We start from the raw sequence: 16,334 nt of genomic DNA, 5'->3' as shown, positions 1-16,334 counted from the left end.
TGCTGATGAGGTATCTGTGGTCACCTGTGCTCTCCACGCTGGGCAAACAGGAAATGAAGTTCAAATGTTCGCGGGGCTTTTCCTGTCTACCTGGCCAGTGCATCCGAGTTCGGATTGCTGTCCAGAGCGGTCACAATGATGCACTGTGGGATAGCTCCCGGAGGCCAATACCATCGAATTGCGGCCACACTAACCCTAATTCGAATTGCTAAAATCGATTTTGGCGCTACTCCGCTCGTTGGGGTGGAGTACAGAAATCGATTTAAAGGGCCCTTTACATCGAATTAAATGGCGTCGTTGTGTGGACGGTTACAGGGTTAATTCGAATTAAAGCTGATAAATCCGAATTAAAGTCGTAGTGTAGACCAGGCCTAAATTGAATGAACAACTAGTGAGACTGCGTGTGCAAGCAGAGTATTTCTACACACGGATTCATATTTGCTTATTTGCAAGTACTCAGTTTGCACACAATCATTGATAATCGTATGCACAATGTGCTATGCTATGTTAGCATCTATAGCTGTGAAAATCAGGCCTTCAATGCCCTATGTTATATTCAAACATAATACCATTGCCTAAGGGGAAGTTATTCAGGAATAAGGTAAGATGTACATTTAAAACAGTATTGCTAGCTGGAAGAACTCCCTGTGTGGACTCTTATTATGGAAGCTATTCTACTGTGTTATTCTATAGCTATAATGGAAAACTGTAGTTATTTAGAAACAGCTATGCCAGTCAATTTCCCCATGTACACAAGCCCTAAGAGAGAGACAAATCTTTCAGACACTGTTATTCAAAAGCTCACTCTCTGTACAGGTAAAATATATATCAAATTATGGCAGTTTAGATTAGGGCTAGGTGTTTCCATACCTGAGCGTGTGGGAACCTCCCTTTCTGTAAATATACACTATATAATATCTCTGTGTGTGCATGCTCTTGTAGAGAGTTAGTGTGTTTAGTTCCTAATATGAAGTTTAAGACTTTGGAATGCAGACTTGTACTCAGAATAACTGTAGGTACAGTGTGGTCCAAAATGGTATTTGCTGGGTTAATCAGGGTGAGCACATGAAAGGGGGAGATGTTATATTTACTTTAGCTCACAAACAGTATATGCAAGCCACTGGAATACAAGGAAGCCAAGTAACTACATCACTTGTAATCTTTCCTTATAAACTGACTGTAATTCTACTGTAAACAGTGGCTTTCAAAGTATTCAGGAATAATTCAGTCAGAAAACTGTTGATTTTTTTCCCTCCAGTAGTCTCTGTTCACAACCCCTTATGGTTCTGTTCTATAATAGTTTCCATTATAACTCCATTTCCAGCCATATAACTGTCTGAAATGTACACCTTTCATGCTGAAATTTTCCAAACGTGGCCTTTAACCAAAGGGTAAATAATTCTAGAAAGTTTGAGGGGGAAAAATTTTTAATTTGTTTTTGAGTGAGATTAGAGTGAAAAAAGATACTTTCCCCATTACAAAACATGATCTCTCTTTTTTTTTTTTTTAAAATAACTTGATAGCTGAAATAGCTGAGAACCAAGAGTTGAAATTAGGCATGGAAATTGGCTTCCCTAAGGAGGGCTTTTAAGGGTTCTGATGGAAAAAAAATGGTTTTAATTTACTGGACTATGAGCCTCTGGAAATCACACTGTCTGAACACGTCATAGATCTTGCATGAAGTGTTGTTGTAGCCATGTTACAGTATATTAGAGAGATAAGGTGGGTGAAGTAATATTTTTTTATTGGACCAGCTTCTGTTGGTGAGAGAGACAAGCTTTCCAGCTTACACAGAGCTGATGTGGCAGCTATGTAAATGCATATTTAAGTTTAGCTCTGTTCAGCAAAGGACTAAAACCCTATTGACTTTAAGGGGACTTGAAAGTGTGTCCTCAACAGTTAATTATGTGTTTGTGGACTTTGTGGAAGTGGTGCTTTATTGAATCTGTCTATTGCACACCTTTTCAGTGAAACTCCCTTCTTATTCCCATTTATGGGTAAGGTAAGAAAGGCACAGAACTGGCACTGCTAACATTTTGGAAAGTGTCCACAAATGTTGGTTGCTTTATTGTTTAAGAGCTCTGCTGCTGCCATACCTCTCGAGTGTCTCAGCAGCTGTGTCTAAAGCACTGAGCAGCTGGAACACTCAATTATTTTAGCTACTAGTGAGTGCTCATTACTGCTAAAAACAAGTCCTAGGTGTTGCAAATTAGGCACACACAATGAGTAAGTGCTCTTGGAAAACTTATGCCTGTCAGTGACTTGCCCAACCCACTTCCCAAAGGAAGTTTGTGCCAGGGTTAGGAACAGAGCTTGGAGCAGGGCTCCTCAACAATTACAGGTGGGGGCTGTTACCTTGTCTGCAAAATGACAGGTTTCAGAGTAGCAGCCGTGTTAGTGTGTATCTGCAAAAAGAACAGGAGTACTTGTGGCACCTTAGAGACTAACACATTTATTTGAGCATAAGCTTTCGTGGGCTACAGCCCACTTCATCAGATGTATAGAATGGAACATATAGTAAGAAGATATATATACATACAGAGAACATGAAAAAGTGGAAGTAGCCATACCAACTGTAAGAGGCTAATTAATTAAGATGAGCTACTGTGAGCCCCTCGCACACAGTAGGGGGCAGGAGAAAAATTTTTTTTTGTGGTGATAATCAAGATGGCCCATTTTAGACAGTTGACAAGAAGGTGTGAGGATACTTAACATGGGGAAATAGATTCAATATGTGTAATGACCCAGCCACTCCCAGTCTCTATTCAAACCTAAGTGAATGGTATCTAGTTTGCATATTAATTCAAGCTCAGCAGTTTCTCGTTGGAGTCTGTTTTTGAAGCTTTTCTGTTGCAAAATTGCCACCTTTAATTCTGTTACTGAGTGACCAGAGAGGTTGAAGTGTTCTCTTACTGGTTTTGGAATGTTATGATTCCTGATGTCAGATTTGTGTCCATTTATTCTTTTGCGTAGAGACTGTCCGGTTTGGCCAATGTACATGGCAGAGGGGCATTGCTGGCACATGATGGCATATATCACATTGGTAGATATGCAGGTGAAGGAGCCCCGATGGTGTGGCTAACGTGATTAGATCCTATGATGGTGTCATTTGAATAAATATGTGGACAGAGTTGGCATTGGGCTTTGTTGCAAGGATAGGTTCCTGGGTTCGTGTTTTTGTTGTGTGGTTGCTGGTGAGTATTTGCTTCAGGTTGGGAGGCTGTCTGTAAGCGAGGACTGCTCTGTCTCCCAAGATTTGTGAGAGTGAGGGATCATCTTTCAGGATAGGTTGTAGATCTTTGATGATGTGTTGGAGAGGTTTTAGTTGAGGGCTGAAGGTGATGGCTAGTGGCGTTTTGTTATTTTCTTTGTTGGGCCTGTCCTGTAGTAGGTGATGTCTGTGTACTCTTCTGGCTCTATCCGTTTTTTTCACTTCAGAAGGTGGGTATTGTAGTTTTAAGAAGGCTTGATAGAGATCTTGTAGGTGTTTGTCTCTGTCTGAGGGATTGGAGAAAATGTGTTTGTATCTTAAAGCTTGGCTGTAGACAATGGATCATGTGTTGTGGCCTGGATGGAAGCTGGAGGCATGTAGGTAAGTATAGCGGTCAGTAGGTTTCTGGTATAGGGTGGTGTTTATGTGACCATCGCTTATTAGCACAGTAGTGTCTAGGAAATGGACCGCTTGTGTGGATTGGTCCAAGCTGAGGTTGATGGTGGGATGGAAATTGTTGAAATCATGGTGGAATTCCTCAAGGGCTTCTTTTCCATGGCTGCCAGTCCGCCCCCGAGGTTGCCAGGTGCACACAGTCACGTGCCTCGCGCACGGCTGCTGTTCTGGGTGGTTTGTGCTCACGTGCCCACAAAGCGAAAACGAGGTTGGTGAATAGGGAGGGGCGGGCGAATCTGCCGCCATTTTGTACCCGGGCCAAGCGCCCTCCCGGGTCTCCCGGCTGCCAGGCAATGTCCATACGCGGGCAGCAACTGCGAGCCAGTCACCGCCTCTCAGCTCCCGGCGTGCACCGCGGTAGGTGGGGCGGGGAGACGCGGTGCACGCTGGGAGTTGTAGTCCCTGGCTCGTTCCGCGCGTCACGTTAGTGGAGACGCCGGTGTCTCGGTGTCTGCGGCCCGTGGGGGCGGGGCCGGCCCGCTCCCCGCACTCGGAGCCATGGCCGGCGCCGGCAGGAAGAAGCAGGTTCGCTTCGCCCGGCCGGAGGCGGAGGACACGCGGCGGGGCGGCGAGGGGCCGGCGGCGGAGCAGAGTCTCCTCCCGGAGCCCGCGCCGCGGCCTGAGGTGATCGTAGCCGGCGGCGGCGGCAGGAGCCGGGGCGGGGAGGGAGCGGCGCTGCTGCTGCGGTGGTGCACCTCCGGGGTGCTGTGCTCCGCCTTCCTGGGCCTGGTGAGCGGGGCTGGGCCCGGGCTGGAGCTCCCCTTCCGGCAGCCCCTGTGCTGGGGGTGGACCTGGTGAAGGTGATGGTTTGACGCAGCCCCTTCTCCCGCGGGGCTGGTGAGAACAGGACCTGCAGTACTGGGGCAGAGCAATGGTCCCTCTAGCCCCATATCGGGTCTCTGACGGGGCCGCGGCCAGATGCTTCAGCGAGGACCCGAACAGGGTAATTAGTGATAGATCCACCCCCTGTTGTCCAGTCCCAGCTGCTGATATATGGAGGTTTAGGGATACCCAGAGCATGGGGCTGCATCTCTGACTATCTTGGCTAATAGCTATTGCTGGACTTATGCTCCATGAATGTATGTAATTTTTTTTTACCCCGTTATAGTTTTGGCTTTTGCAACATTCCCTGGCAACGAGTTCCACAGGATACGGGTGGGCTGTGTGAAGAAATACTACCTTATGTTTGTTTTAAATCTGCTATCTGTTAATTTCATTGGGTGACCCCTGGTTCTTGTGTTATGTAGCGGGATAAATAACACTGCTTTATTCATTCTCTCCACACCATTCAGAAAGTAATAAACTAATGAGTCAGCACAGAGAGTATTGATAGAGCCCTAGGGTTCAACTCAGCCATGTGGGGTTCCTGGTAATTTCTAGATAGTTTCACCTGCCTGTGAGACAAACCAAGCCCAAAATACTATCTCAGCTGCTTGAGGAGTAATGTTTCTGTAGCACTGGATTGTATAAGAACCTTTATTTTGCACAGCATTGAGCACACTGCTGGTACTGAAATGATGACTGTCCCAGACAGCTAAGTTTTCCTTTGGTATTGTTCTCACGATGAGGTACTGTGAAACTCATTTGGGTGCGCCACAAGCTTATTCCAAAGGTGACTGCAAGCGAAACTTAAATTTCACTTGGTGCTTTTCACACAGTTAAAAGAAAATGTGTATGTAAATTTAGAGATGATCTCGCTAGAACAGATTTGGATTACATCAAGTGATATTTTAATATTTATTATTCATTAGTAAGGCTAAGATTTTGTCCTGGATATTTTTAGTAAAAGTCAGGGACAGGTCACGGGCAAAAAAGAAAAAATAATGGAAGCCATGACTTGTCCCTGACTTTTACTAAAAATATCCGGGACAAAATGGGGATCTGCGTATCCCCAAACCACCTGAAGTGGGGCAGCTGTGCAGGGGACTGCGGGGTACCCCTACCGCCTGCAGCTCTGGGGGTTGTCCACTGCCTATGGAGGCTGAGAGCTGTGGGGTGCCCCCGGCTCCCATGTCACCCCCACAGGGGCCAGAGGCTCATGGTGAGCCGGGAGCCCGGGGGTTCCCCCGCCATGGCTGAGAGTTCCCATGCTGCCTCCACTGCCTGCGAGCTTGGGGGTTCCCCGCCACCCCCGATGGCCGCCAGAGGCAGCAGGGGTATCCGCAGCTCCTGGCCCTGTGGGCGGCGGGGGACCGTGCAGCTCCCAATTGCTGAAGTCATGGAGGTCGCTGGAAGTCATGGAGTCTGTGACTTCCACGACCTCTGGGACTAAATTGTAGCCTTATTCATTAGAAGTATTACCATGGCACCTAGGAGTCATAGTCCAGGACCAGAACTCAATTGTGCTGTACAAAAACAGACAAAAAGACTATCCCTGCCTTGAAGAGCTTGCTGTGTAAGGCTGTGTCTATACTGCCACTTTCAGCGCTAAAACTTTAGTCGTTCAGGGGTGTGAAAAAACACCCCCCTGAGTGACAAATGGTTTAGAGCTAAAAAGCGCCAGTATAGACAGCGCTCTATCACCGGGAGCCACACTCCTGGTGATAAAGCTACCACCCCTCGTTTGGGGTGGTTATTTTTTATCGCCGGGAGAGGTCTCCCCCAGTGATAAATCGTGACTACACTGCACACCTCACAGCGCTGCCGTGAGACATACCCTAAGTAACCTGCCAACCTATTTCGGGCTTGTCTTAGGTGAAATTCCTTACCTAGCTGTAAGTTAAATTGATAACTGGCACTCTGAAACCAAAATAAGAGTGCCCCCAACATAAGACTGCATTGTTTAACTAAATCAGTTTCTAAAGTGACTTAATTAAAATGGTATAATTTTTGTTTGCAGACAAAATCTTAGTAACATAATATGAACTATATCATTTCTTGCTGCTGGTGAGAGTTTATTTTGTTAACCTTCTGCCCTCTAAAATGAACAAACAAAAGATCCTCACTGTTTTTCAGGGTATGAGCATTGCTATCCTGGGACCTACATTTCAAGATTTGGCTGCAAATGTGAATAAAAATGTCAGTGATATTTACTACATTTTCGTGGGTCGTTCTCTGGGGTACCTTGGTGGTTCAGTGATTGGAGGGATTATCTTTGACTGCATGAACCCTCATCTCCTCTTGGGTAAGTGTACTCAAAATAATTCTTTTGTATGTGACGAATGTATAGCTTGATGAATCTCTAATATCTTTATTAAGTGTCATAACCTGCACTATTTCCAGAGGGCTTGGTATAGTAACAAATTGTGAAAGTTGTGTTCAAAAATATATCTCAAGCCAGCTTTCATCTCCCTTACCTTGGTGTGTCATGCAAGTATCCTGTTGGCCTTTACCCCAGAGTCTTGCACAATGAAAGTTGAATGTATACTATCACCAGCATTGTCATACTCCTTTAAAAATATCGTACACTGCTGCAGGAGTGATGTAATTTAAAAACTATGAAATTCTGTTTCTAGTTGTCAGTTTCATTCCTGTCTCCTTTTATTGCAAAAGACCACATCTATCTCTATCAGAACTGAATAAAAGATGCCTTTTGCTGAAACAAAGAGAAGCAGAGTTGGATTTTTGTTCTTCTATGTCAAATGGCTGATTCTGAGAATATTTATATAAAACAAATCAAATTTGAAAATGGCCACATCACAAGCTACATGAGAAAAAGGAGAGACGCTCAGCTGAGACTCACGTTTGATCACCTGTAGTGCTGTCAGTGATACCATTTCACACAGTTGAGTTACAACTTTACAAAAAAAAAATGTTGCAAACTCAACCTCTGTTAAAATACACTGCACCCGCTAAAATTGTTCGCCTGTTCCATTAAACCCTGACATGCACAAAATTTATAAATAAAATCTATTACCAATCTTCTGCTTCTCATTGATTCTCATTTATCTGTCAGACAGGAGGCAAGTAAGTAATCTGAAGACAAATTTATCTGAAACAGATTTCTGAACTAATAAAGCAAAATCTTTCATGCCTATTATATTCAAAAGTAAGGTGAACTGATGGCAAGCTGTAAACACAGTTATCTGTAGAACTATTTCTTAGGTCTTGCCTTAATTTTTCATGTGTTGTCAATTTGAGAAATAATTCGCATGCTTTCAATTTTCAGTTGGATAAGCAATGGAGAAAAGATCACATCTGATAGGTTGACTAAGTTTAAATTTAATAAATTCTGTTAACAGAGCTTATTCTTTTTGAAACTCTACAATGAATTAGGAGCCTATTTATGATGTGGGCATATAACTTACTAATGTTAATGGAAGCTAAACTTGTGCATTGAGAGTAATTGAAGAAAATAGTTCAGTTGAGGACTTCCTAGTGTGATCACTAGAGCTGGTCAGAGGATGACATTTCAGTTTTGTGAAGAATTTGACATTTGAAAATTTGACTTTGTTTTGAATTGAAATGAAACTGAAAATTTTTGAAATCTTCCAATCTAAAATAAGCTGTGCTCTGTGATCAAAATGTCTTGGTTTGACAGAACCAGAATGTTTCATTTTGGTTTTTATTTTATATTACTATCTAGTAATGCAAAATAATTTTTTTTTAAACAGTCACTTCAAAATGAAAAACTAAAACCTTTTGTTCCAAAAATCTCAAAACATCCCATTTTACATTGTCAGAACTTTTTTTCAGTTTTTCTCAAAAAGTAAATTTTGCTCAAATTAGGCTCGATTTTGTGAAGTATTTTGATTTTAACAGGCAATTTCTGAGGAAAAAATGGTTCCATCTAAGTCTTTTCAACCAGCTGTCATGAACACTAATTCAGTCTATCATAAAACACAGATTTAATTATAATAAATTGACTGTTTTGGATCTCTGTAGAAGTCATGCTGAAAACTGGAGCTTCAGTATGGATTTTGGATTACCTTTATAGGGTTAACCATGTTGGGAACAGCAGTTGGTCTTTATGCCATACCATGGTGTAAGAAAGCGCTATTGTTAACTGCCCTGATGTCAGTCATTGGCACTTCCATGGGTGTTCTAGACACAGGTAAGTGAACTGATCCTCTTCCTGCTGCAGGAAGTCCTGTGGATTGAATGAGTCATTGGGAGTCTGTCAACTCCCTTTGTATCTATCTGAGAGAATTGTTCGCACTCATGAGGTGCTAGAGATCCACAAGAGCTGAGTTTATGCTCATCATTAGGACTTCCAGTTTGTGTGGCAAGCATGTTGTGTTGTCAGTATAGGCTTAGGGCCTGCTAAAATACTTAAATTTCGCTTAGTGAAGGAGGCGGAATATGTATGTTTTGTTTTCTAGCAGGCATGGTATATGTATGCTAAACTAAATTTGTGTTCATATCCATTGTCACTTGCCGTTAAAGTTACTCTCTCTCGCTGTTACTACAGTAACATCATCCATACTGAAGACAGTAAGAGCAGTTTTTTTCCTGATTGTGATGCAAATGGTGAGGTAAATGCCAGGCTGGAATAATCTCTAGAATGAATCTGTTGGTGTATCCCTGACTGTATGTGGGATGGCATGGAAAGATTGCTAAGTACACCTTTATCCTGATATAACGCTGTCCTCGGGAGCCAAAAAATCTTACCACGTTATAGGTGAAACTGTGTTATATTGAACTTGCTTTAATTCGCCAGCATGTGCAGCCCCGCTCTCCCGGAGCGCTGCTTTATCGTGTTATATCGGGTCGTGTTATATCGGGGTAGAGGTATATTCCTCAATTAACTACTTATTCAACCCATTTGTGTGACTAAGTGAGTGAGCAGCTCTAATGCAAATTTGATGCTATCTGTTGAGAAGAGAGCCTAGGACTGAGTGTCACAAACAGCCTAGGATCTTCTGTCAAAGATTTATCTGAGCTTTATCTGGAATGCCATAATAGTGCCAAATGGAACACTGTTTGAAATGAGCTTGTTCTTGAGATAAAAAGGTAAAAAAAAACGGCATGTGCAGTGGAACCTTCTACTGCTTAATTTTTATAAGCAGAGCTTCACTCTAGCTAGATTTGCAGTTTGCACATTTCATGCCCTGAAAAAGGTAATGACCTTTGATTCCATATATTATAAAATAAGTTCTTTATAATCTGCTTCCACTGTAGATTGTTCTGACAGATTGTCTAGATATATATTAACTAAATAACTGATTGGGAAGAAACCATACTGTATCTTAAGTTTCCGTATTAAATAAATGGATCCTCATTTCTTTAATCTGCAGGTGGAAATGTCCTTGCATTGAATGTATGGGGAGCAGAGGTTGGACCACATATGCAGGCCTTACACTTCAGTTTTGCACTGGGTGCCTTTGTGGCCCCAATCCTGACAAAAATGGCATTGGGCAGCTTCATATCTCCTAAAGGCCAAACAGAAGATGAAAATACAAACCATTCTGTTCCGAGTGATATACCTAACACACGGTCTGGATCAGCAATGAAACTGCATTCTAATGTGAGCTTTATGTGGTCCTACATTGTCATAGGGACCTATATTTTGATAGTTTCTATGTTGTTTGTTGTTCTGTATTCAAGGACCGGCTCAGCACGAGATAAAGCAAAAGCTTCTCTGCAGAAATGCCAAATTGCCAAATACCACTATGCCCTTCTCATTCTCCTTTTCCTTTTCTTTTTTTGCTATGTAGGAGCAGAGGTCACCTATGGCTCTTACATTTTCAATTATGCAGAGGTTTATGCAGACATGAAAGAAAGTGAAGCAGCTGGTTTGAACTCCCTTTTTTGGGGAGCATTTGCAGCTTGCAGAGGACTGGCCATCTGTTTTGCTACCTGTTTCTACCCTGGTACTATGATTCTGCTGAGTGTCATAGGTTCCACTGTCTCTTCTCTGTTCCTGGCACTGTTGAGTAAGCATCCAATTTCGCTCTGGGTTGGGACAGCAGTGTATGGTGCTTCAATGGCTACCATCTTTCCCAGTGGCATTTCCTGGATTGAACAGTACACCACCATACAAGGAAAGTCTGCTTCTCTCTTTGTAGTTGGTGCTGCCTTGGGGGAGATGTGCTTTCCAGCAGTAGTTGGGTTTCTTGAAGGAAAACTTCACAATGTCCCTGTGATGATGTATGCTGCATTGGGAACATCTGTAATGACAGCAGTACTATTTCCTGTGATGTATAAATTAGCCACTTCTCCCAGTGAGAGTAAGTTAAAAGATGGTGGTGGGAGCGAGGACCAGAAAGCTTTGTTGTCCAACTTTGAACTTAATGAAGATGAGGAAGATGAAGAGGATGCAGGAGAATGGAATGAAGCAGACTTTGAAGTAATTGAAATGAATGATACAGTGAGAAACTCTGTGGTAGAGACATCTCAAAAGATCCCAGGGGAATCCCCAACTAAAGTGTCCATGCAGCCACATTCAAATATATTTAGTTCTTCTCCAGTGATTGCTCTTAGCTCCCCAGGGAGAAAGCAATTCAATACAGACAGAGAGAAGAATGATTAAAGTAAAATCTAGGCTGCTTACTTGAAATGACTGCCTGGCTTCTGTAAGGTAATAAACAATCAAATTAGCTGTGATTCAGAATTTTAATAGTGGTACAAAGCCAAGTGTTTCCACCTCTGTGCTTGCCAAATCCCAGTTTATGCTTATTCATTTTAGTCTGCAACCATGCATCCTGGAGTGAAAAAGAATGTGCATGTTGGACATAGTAAAGAGGGAGTCCATGGTAATATGATCAGGTGTTGTGTCATGAACTAAAAGCAATTTAGACTAAACGTATGGGAAACATTTCTTAAATGTGAGGCTCTAAACAATTTCTCAAAGAAAGTGGTGGGCACCCTAATGTAACTTAAAGTGATACTGTTCAGAGTATTTTAACATATTTTTAGAACTATCCTGCATTGGCAGGAATAGACCAGGACACACAGCGATCTTAATTGATCACCCTCATACAAATCAGAGAAGAACCTTGAACTTCTTGAATCGAGTGAAGGGGATATTTCCATGGCACTTAAAGTCTAGTATGTAACATAAACCATGACATTACTGGTAAGTTAAACAACAAGGTGTCGGTTGTGTCCTCGTCCTTTTGGGAAAGTGGACAAGTTGATAGCTCAACAGCTTTAGTTAATGGATGTATTGTTGACCTTGATTGGGAATTTCCTGGTTTTGTCATTTTTATGTAATGTTGTTTAAACATAGATTTCTGTGTTTAGTTGATTTTAAATCATGGAAACATCAAATGTGTTACACTGGAATAAAATATTTATTTAGGGAGGTTTTTAAAAATGTGTATTATGTACTCTTTCCAAGGTTGCTTTGAAGAATAAAAGGATTTGTCACACATCTGCATTTTTTATTTTGAGAGGGTGGAGAGAGAGGACAAAGGAGTTTTAAAAGGTAGTTGTGCTGATCTGCTATAATTTTTAATTCTTGATTGTTGAGCCATTATTAGCTACTCTTTAATCAGTGGTTGATGATAAACTACTGGTATCACAGGCAGTATACACAGTAGTGTAGTTACTTTACATATACCAAAGCTAAATTTCAAAGGCAATTTTACCTTTTTAGTAACCAATAACCCCTAGTCCATAGTATTGACGGAAGCCCTTAACTCTCAAACCAAATTGTTCAAACAAAAGTTTTAAAGGTATGTTCTGGCTTTCCCTGAAGTTAATAGCAGAAATCCAGCGGGAGAATACATATCTTTTCAAAGCGAAATGTACAAAACTGTGTAAAGCTTAGCCTGTGGCATACTTCAATAGCTGTTTACTTACCTCTGGAAAATTAATAGGTTACAATTACTAATGAAACTTTCCCTTTTCTAACAGCCACAGTATTGAGTGCAATCCAAGTTCTGAAAGGTACCAGAAGGTGACCTATAACTGCTTCTTTTGTGCAAGTTGGACTGGTGCCCTCTGCTTTTTACTCTGGTAACATTGTAATGTTTCAGATACTTTGAGATAATGTATTTGGATGCTGCCTTAAGAGAAGGTCCATGTTTTGCACAGATGAGGTACAGTGGAGTGTTTCATGTAGTATTTATCAACATCTTGGGTGTGTAAGATTGGAAATACCATGCTGGGGGAGGGAGGAAACGCTGAGTGCTAGAAAATAAATAAATCACCATAATGCCAAGAACAGACAAATATAGAAAGTGTTGCTTAGAATTAATTTGGAGCCTTCCATTTAATGCAGTCCGTCTATTTGAAAACCCAGATTTTGAAGGCAGCTTTCTCTGAGGCTGCATGATCAAAACTTGCTTTTTGTATTGCTTATTGGATAGTTAAGACTTTTGCTGGTAATTTACTTTCGTAGTACGGGTTGCAGTTTGTTTATTTACATTTGGAGCATTTCTGTTATGTGGTACTGGATCTTTTTTTTAGACGTTTGGGTTTATGACTGACTGCTTCCCCTCTTCTCCCCCTTCCCCTCCCCAACAAATTTCACTTTCCGCTGAAATCTGAGGGGAAGAAATAGAGCAAGACCTAGCCATACTGGAAAACTTTTGCAGTTTATGGTAAGAGACAATGAAATCTTGAAGACACTTCCCCCTCCCCACTACACCATAACATTAGTGTAAATGCCAGTGTATTGCCTGTTTTCCTGCAAAAGAGGGGAGCGGGATAAGATAATTGGATACTGACAGAAGACGCATTTTAATAACGGACTGGTTCTGCACCTTGAGTTGTCTGTTTAGAAGGGTATATTTTACCTACCTGGGTCTGTGATTGAACACTGGTAAGTAATCTGACTAGGGTTTTTTTTTTTTTTTTAATTCATATCTTCATAGCTTCTGTTGTAGTATCACACCTGCTATATCAATGCATTGCTAAACTTGGATTATGCTGTTTCAGTTGTTGCATGAAAGCTCTCTCCTTCTCTTACTTAACAGTGTAATGCTTGTAAATATTTAAGGAACATATTCTATCCTTGGATACATATGGCTGCCCATAAAGTCAATGGAAGCAGCTCTCCATATGCATTTACAGTACTAGAGTTTGACCTGCAGATCAGTATAGAAAATAACAGCTGAACTGCAATGGTAGAGATCTTGGCTTAAATAAGGAAGTCTAGGATAAGCTTTTGTGTCACATTCTGAAATGCTATTGAAATTCTACACTAATAAAGCACTTACCATTTAATACTATTTATGCATAATAATTGAAAAGCATGAATACTCTGTGCAACATGTGTGCATGGATGGCAAAAATCCCACAAATGACTTTGAAAACAAGCATATTAACAAAGGTGGGGAGTCTCTCATACTTCGTGCTTTTTTCCAGACTTTTTACAAAGGGGTGTAATAATAGATCTATTGTTGCTGCAGGATCCTGAACAGAAATGGTTACAACAGCAGCAAACCTGACACAGTCAGGCTGTCCACGCATGTGTGTTGTTTGAAACAAAACAGGCTTGACTACCTTTTAGAGGCGTTTTAGACTTTCTTTTGTCAATCAACTGGGTTTTTACTAAAAGTGTCACTCAAGCTTTAACCATTATTGGTTTTAAAGAGGAGCTTTTACTTGACATAAAATCTAAACACATGATGATGTTGAATCATCAGTTCTATTTTGTTTTTTTTTTATAAACGCTGTTTGGTGTAACCTCTTGTAAGAAAGTGGAGGCTTTGGACACTAAGTCTAGAGCATCTCTTTTGGCATCTCCATTCTTTACAGCCAGTGATCTTGTAGCCAGAGGAAAAATTTTTAAACCCTTCTGACGAACATATGTATTTTTAAAAAACCATTTAAATTGAATAGGAATCAAGAATTTCATTCCTCTCTCCCATCAACATTAAATTAAATAAATTAAATTAATGGAGATATCCCATCTCCTAGAACTGGAAGGGACCTTGAAAGGTCATCATGTCCAGCCCCCTGCCTTCACTAGCAGGACCAAGTACTGATTTTTGCCCCAGATCCCTAAGTGGCCCCCTCAAGGATTGAACTCACAACCCTGGGTTTAGCAGGCCAATGCTCAAACCACTGAGCTATCCCTCCCCCCTAAAGCATGAAACAGAAATAGGACCAGTGCTGGGAGACTGGAAGGCTAAATTAACTTTTTTTTATTTTTGTGCTAAGGGAGGGATAAAGTGAGGACGAGGAAGTCAAAAAGAAAAAGCAATTTGTAATACTGAAGAGGGAGGTAATGTAAGCAAGGTCATTCCCAAGCATGTCTAATCAGTTTATAGACTAGTAGTGAAAATGAAATCCAAGCTCCATGGAGAAACTTGGGCTCCATAATCTGAAACTTACTTTGTTTATGATCATAACTGCTTTCTTCACAGTATAGTGAGATTACATAATGAGGTTTTATTTCAAGTTCGCTGTATAAATTTCTGCATGATACATGCACCTAAATAATACTTTATTTATATGATATATATTATAAATATATATAATCAGAGGGTTCCCCTGTGATACAATACAAGAGTGGCAATGTGTAACGCTTTTCCTCAGTCACAGGACAATTGATGGAAAAGTTGAAACTAAGAGATGTGATATATGGACAAAAAAACAAATCTTTAGTGTAGGTCATCAACTGCTTTGACTAATGTCATGTGGATATCTAGAATCAAGTTATATATTTAAAAATTACTTAGTAATAAGCTTGTCTGTAAGCCATTCCTAAAACGTTGAGATTGGCTGCTAGCACCCAGTGAAATGTTTTGCAGTATTTTTATTGCGCGATCACCTTCTCTTCAAATTTGAGCGTTTTAGTTATTGTGCAATGAAAACATTAACTAAAATGGTAAGTACTTGCACAACAGCCAGCTTTCCCTCACTACCCCCTTTTCAACAACTGTATTTAAATGTATCTAGGCAATTTTTGTACATCAGGTACATACTGTTAAATGTAAAATATACTAAAGAAAGACCAGCCAGGATGTATGTCAGTTTAGATTGATTAAGAAACTATGGTAATTAGTGGCATGCTGCATTAGAATATCACAAGTTTCCTCTGCTGTCATCTTAAGATCCAACAACTATATGAAAGTTGCAGCCTTATGTCAGTCACTCTGTTGGGGGATTTCTGGGCTTTTTGTTAGCTGGAAAACACAAGTTACTGATGTTTACTTAAATTCAAGTAACTTTAGTATATTTGAATGTTAAAAGCTTCCTGGTTAAACTGCAATACCTGGTAAGTGCCTTCTTTGTCATTTATTCAGTCAGTAAGTGTTTAATTAGGACTTTAGTTGTGAATTTGATCAGAAGCTTAAGAGACAAAGTATTTTATACTAGAAACAACCAGTGTTCTTCATATTTGTATTGGTTAATTTGATTATTTGGCAATACAGTTGTCATTTTAAGAAACCCTTGTTTCCTTAAGTGTCAGTGATCATCTTTAAATAGTACACCATTCAGTTATAGGCTTGGGGAAGCTGTGTTATGCTCAACGATAGCTAACTGAATTAATAGCAGTTGCTTTTGTCATTGAGAATCACTGGTACAGACTGAAGAAAGAGGAAAACACTATAAACATTTGCACATCAGTGCAATAAGATCTGTCCCCTTCCTACATAGTTAAGGTGGACAGCTGCAGCAAATTGTCATCTATTAGTATGTTTTCATTTAGCCTGAAGATTGGCAATGTCCATTTAAAAAAACAGAATGCAATACTGTGTTTAAGATGAAGCATTTAAATGGTAAGGAACAATGTGAAGGTATTTTTGGTATTTGCACTTTTATCCCATAAATGAGACCGCACAAAGGTAGTATTCTCAAGTAGGCAACAGTTCTTGGTGGTTTTTCTGTA

General features: G+C 40.8%; 1 protein-coding gene across 4 annotated transcripts; it reads left to right on the top strand.

Annotated features, from left to right (window-relative positions):
* The first annotated feature begins 4,059 nt into the window (after positions 1-4,059).
* On the top strand, positions 4,060-14,375 carry MFSD4B (major facilitator superfamily domain containing 4B). 4 transcript variants are annotated; one of them, XM_034765858.1, is made up of 4 exons: positions 4,061-4,291; positions 6,623-6,791; positions 8,544-8,660; positions 9,844-14,375. In XM_034765858.1, exons 1-4 carry the CDS (start codon positions 4,166-4,168, stop codon positions 11,076-11,078), a joined length of 1,647 nt encoding a protein of 548 aa, XP_034621749.1. In that variant the 5' UTR covers positions 4,061-4,165; the 3' UTR covers positions 11,079-14,375. The 4 variants fall into 4 exon arrangements, with proteins under 4 accessions (XP_034621750.1, XP_034621749.1, XP_034621748.1 ...); XM_034765857.1 differs by having other exon boundaries at positions 4,061-4,396; XM_034765860.1 differs by lacking the exon at positions 4,061-4,291 and adding an exon at positions 4,414-4,610.
* The last annotated feature ends 1,959 nt before the right edge of the window (positions 14,376-16,334 follow it).

Source organism: Trachemys scripta, chromosome 3 (genome assembly GCF_013100865.1).
Source record: "Trachemys scripta elegans isolate TJP31775 chromosome 3, CAS_Tse_1.0, whole genome shotgun sequence".
NCBI lineage: Eukaryota > Metazoa > Chordata > Testudines > Emydidae > Trachemys > Trachemys scripta.
The sequence above is the reverse complement of the archived record's forward strand: the minus strand, read 5'-3'. Positions and strand labels throughout refer to the sequence as shown.

Bases quoted from the DNA above. Each gene is read 5' to 3' on its own strand.
- MFSD4B (XM_034765857.1), top strand. From the start codon at position 4,166: ATGGCCGGCGCCGGCAGGAAGAAGCAGGTTCGCTTCGCCCGGCCGGAG. The intron at 4,397-6,622 runs GTGAGCGGGGCT...ACTGTTTTTCAG, and splicing joins GCTCCGCCTTCCTGGGCCTG to GGTATGAGCATTGCTATCCT. The intron at 8,661-9,843 runs GTAAGTGAACTG...TTTAATCTGCAG, and splicing joins CATGGGTGTTCTAGACACAG to GTGGAAATGTCCTTGCATTG.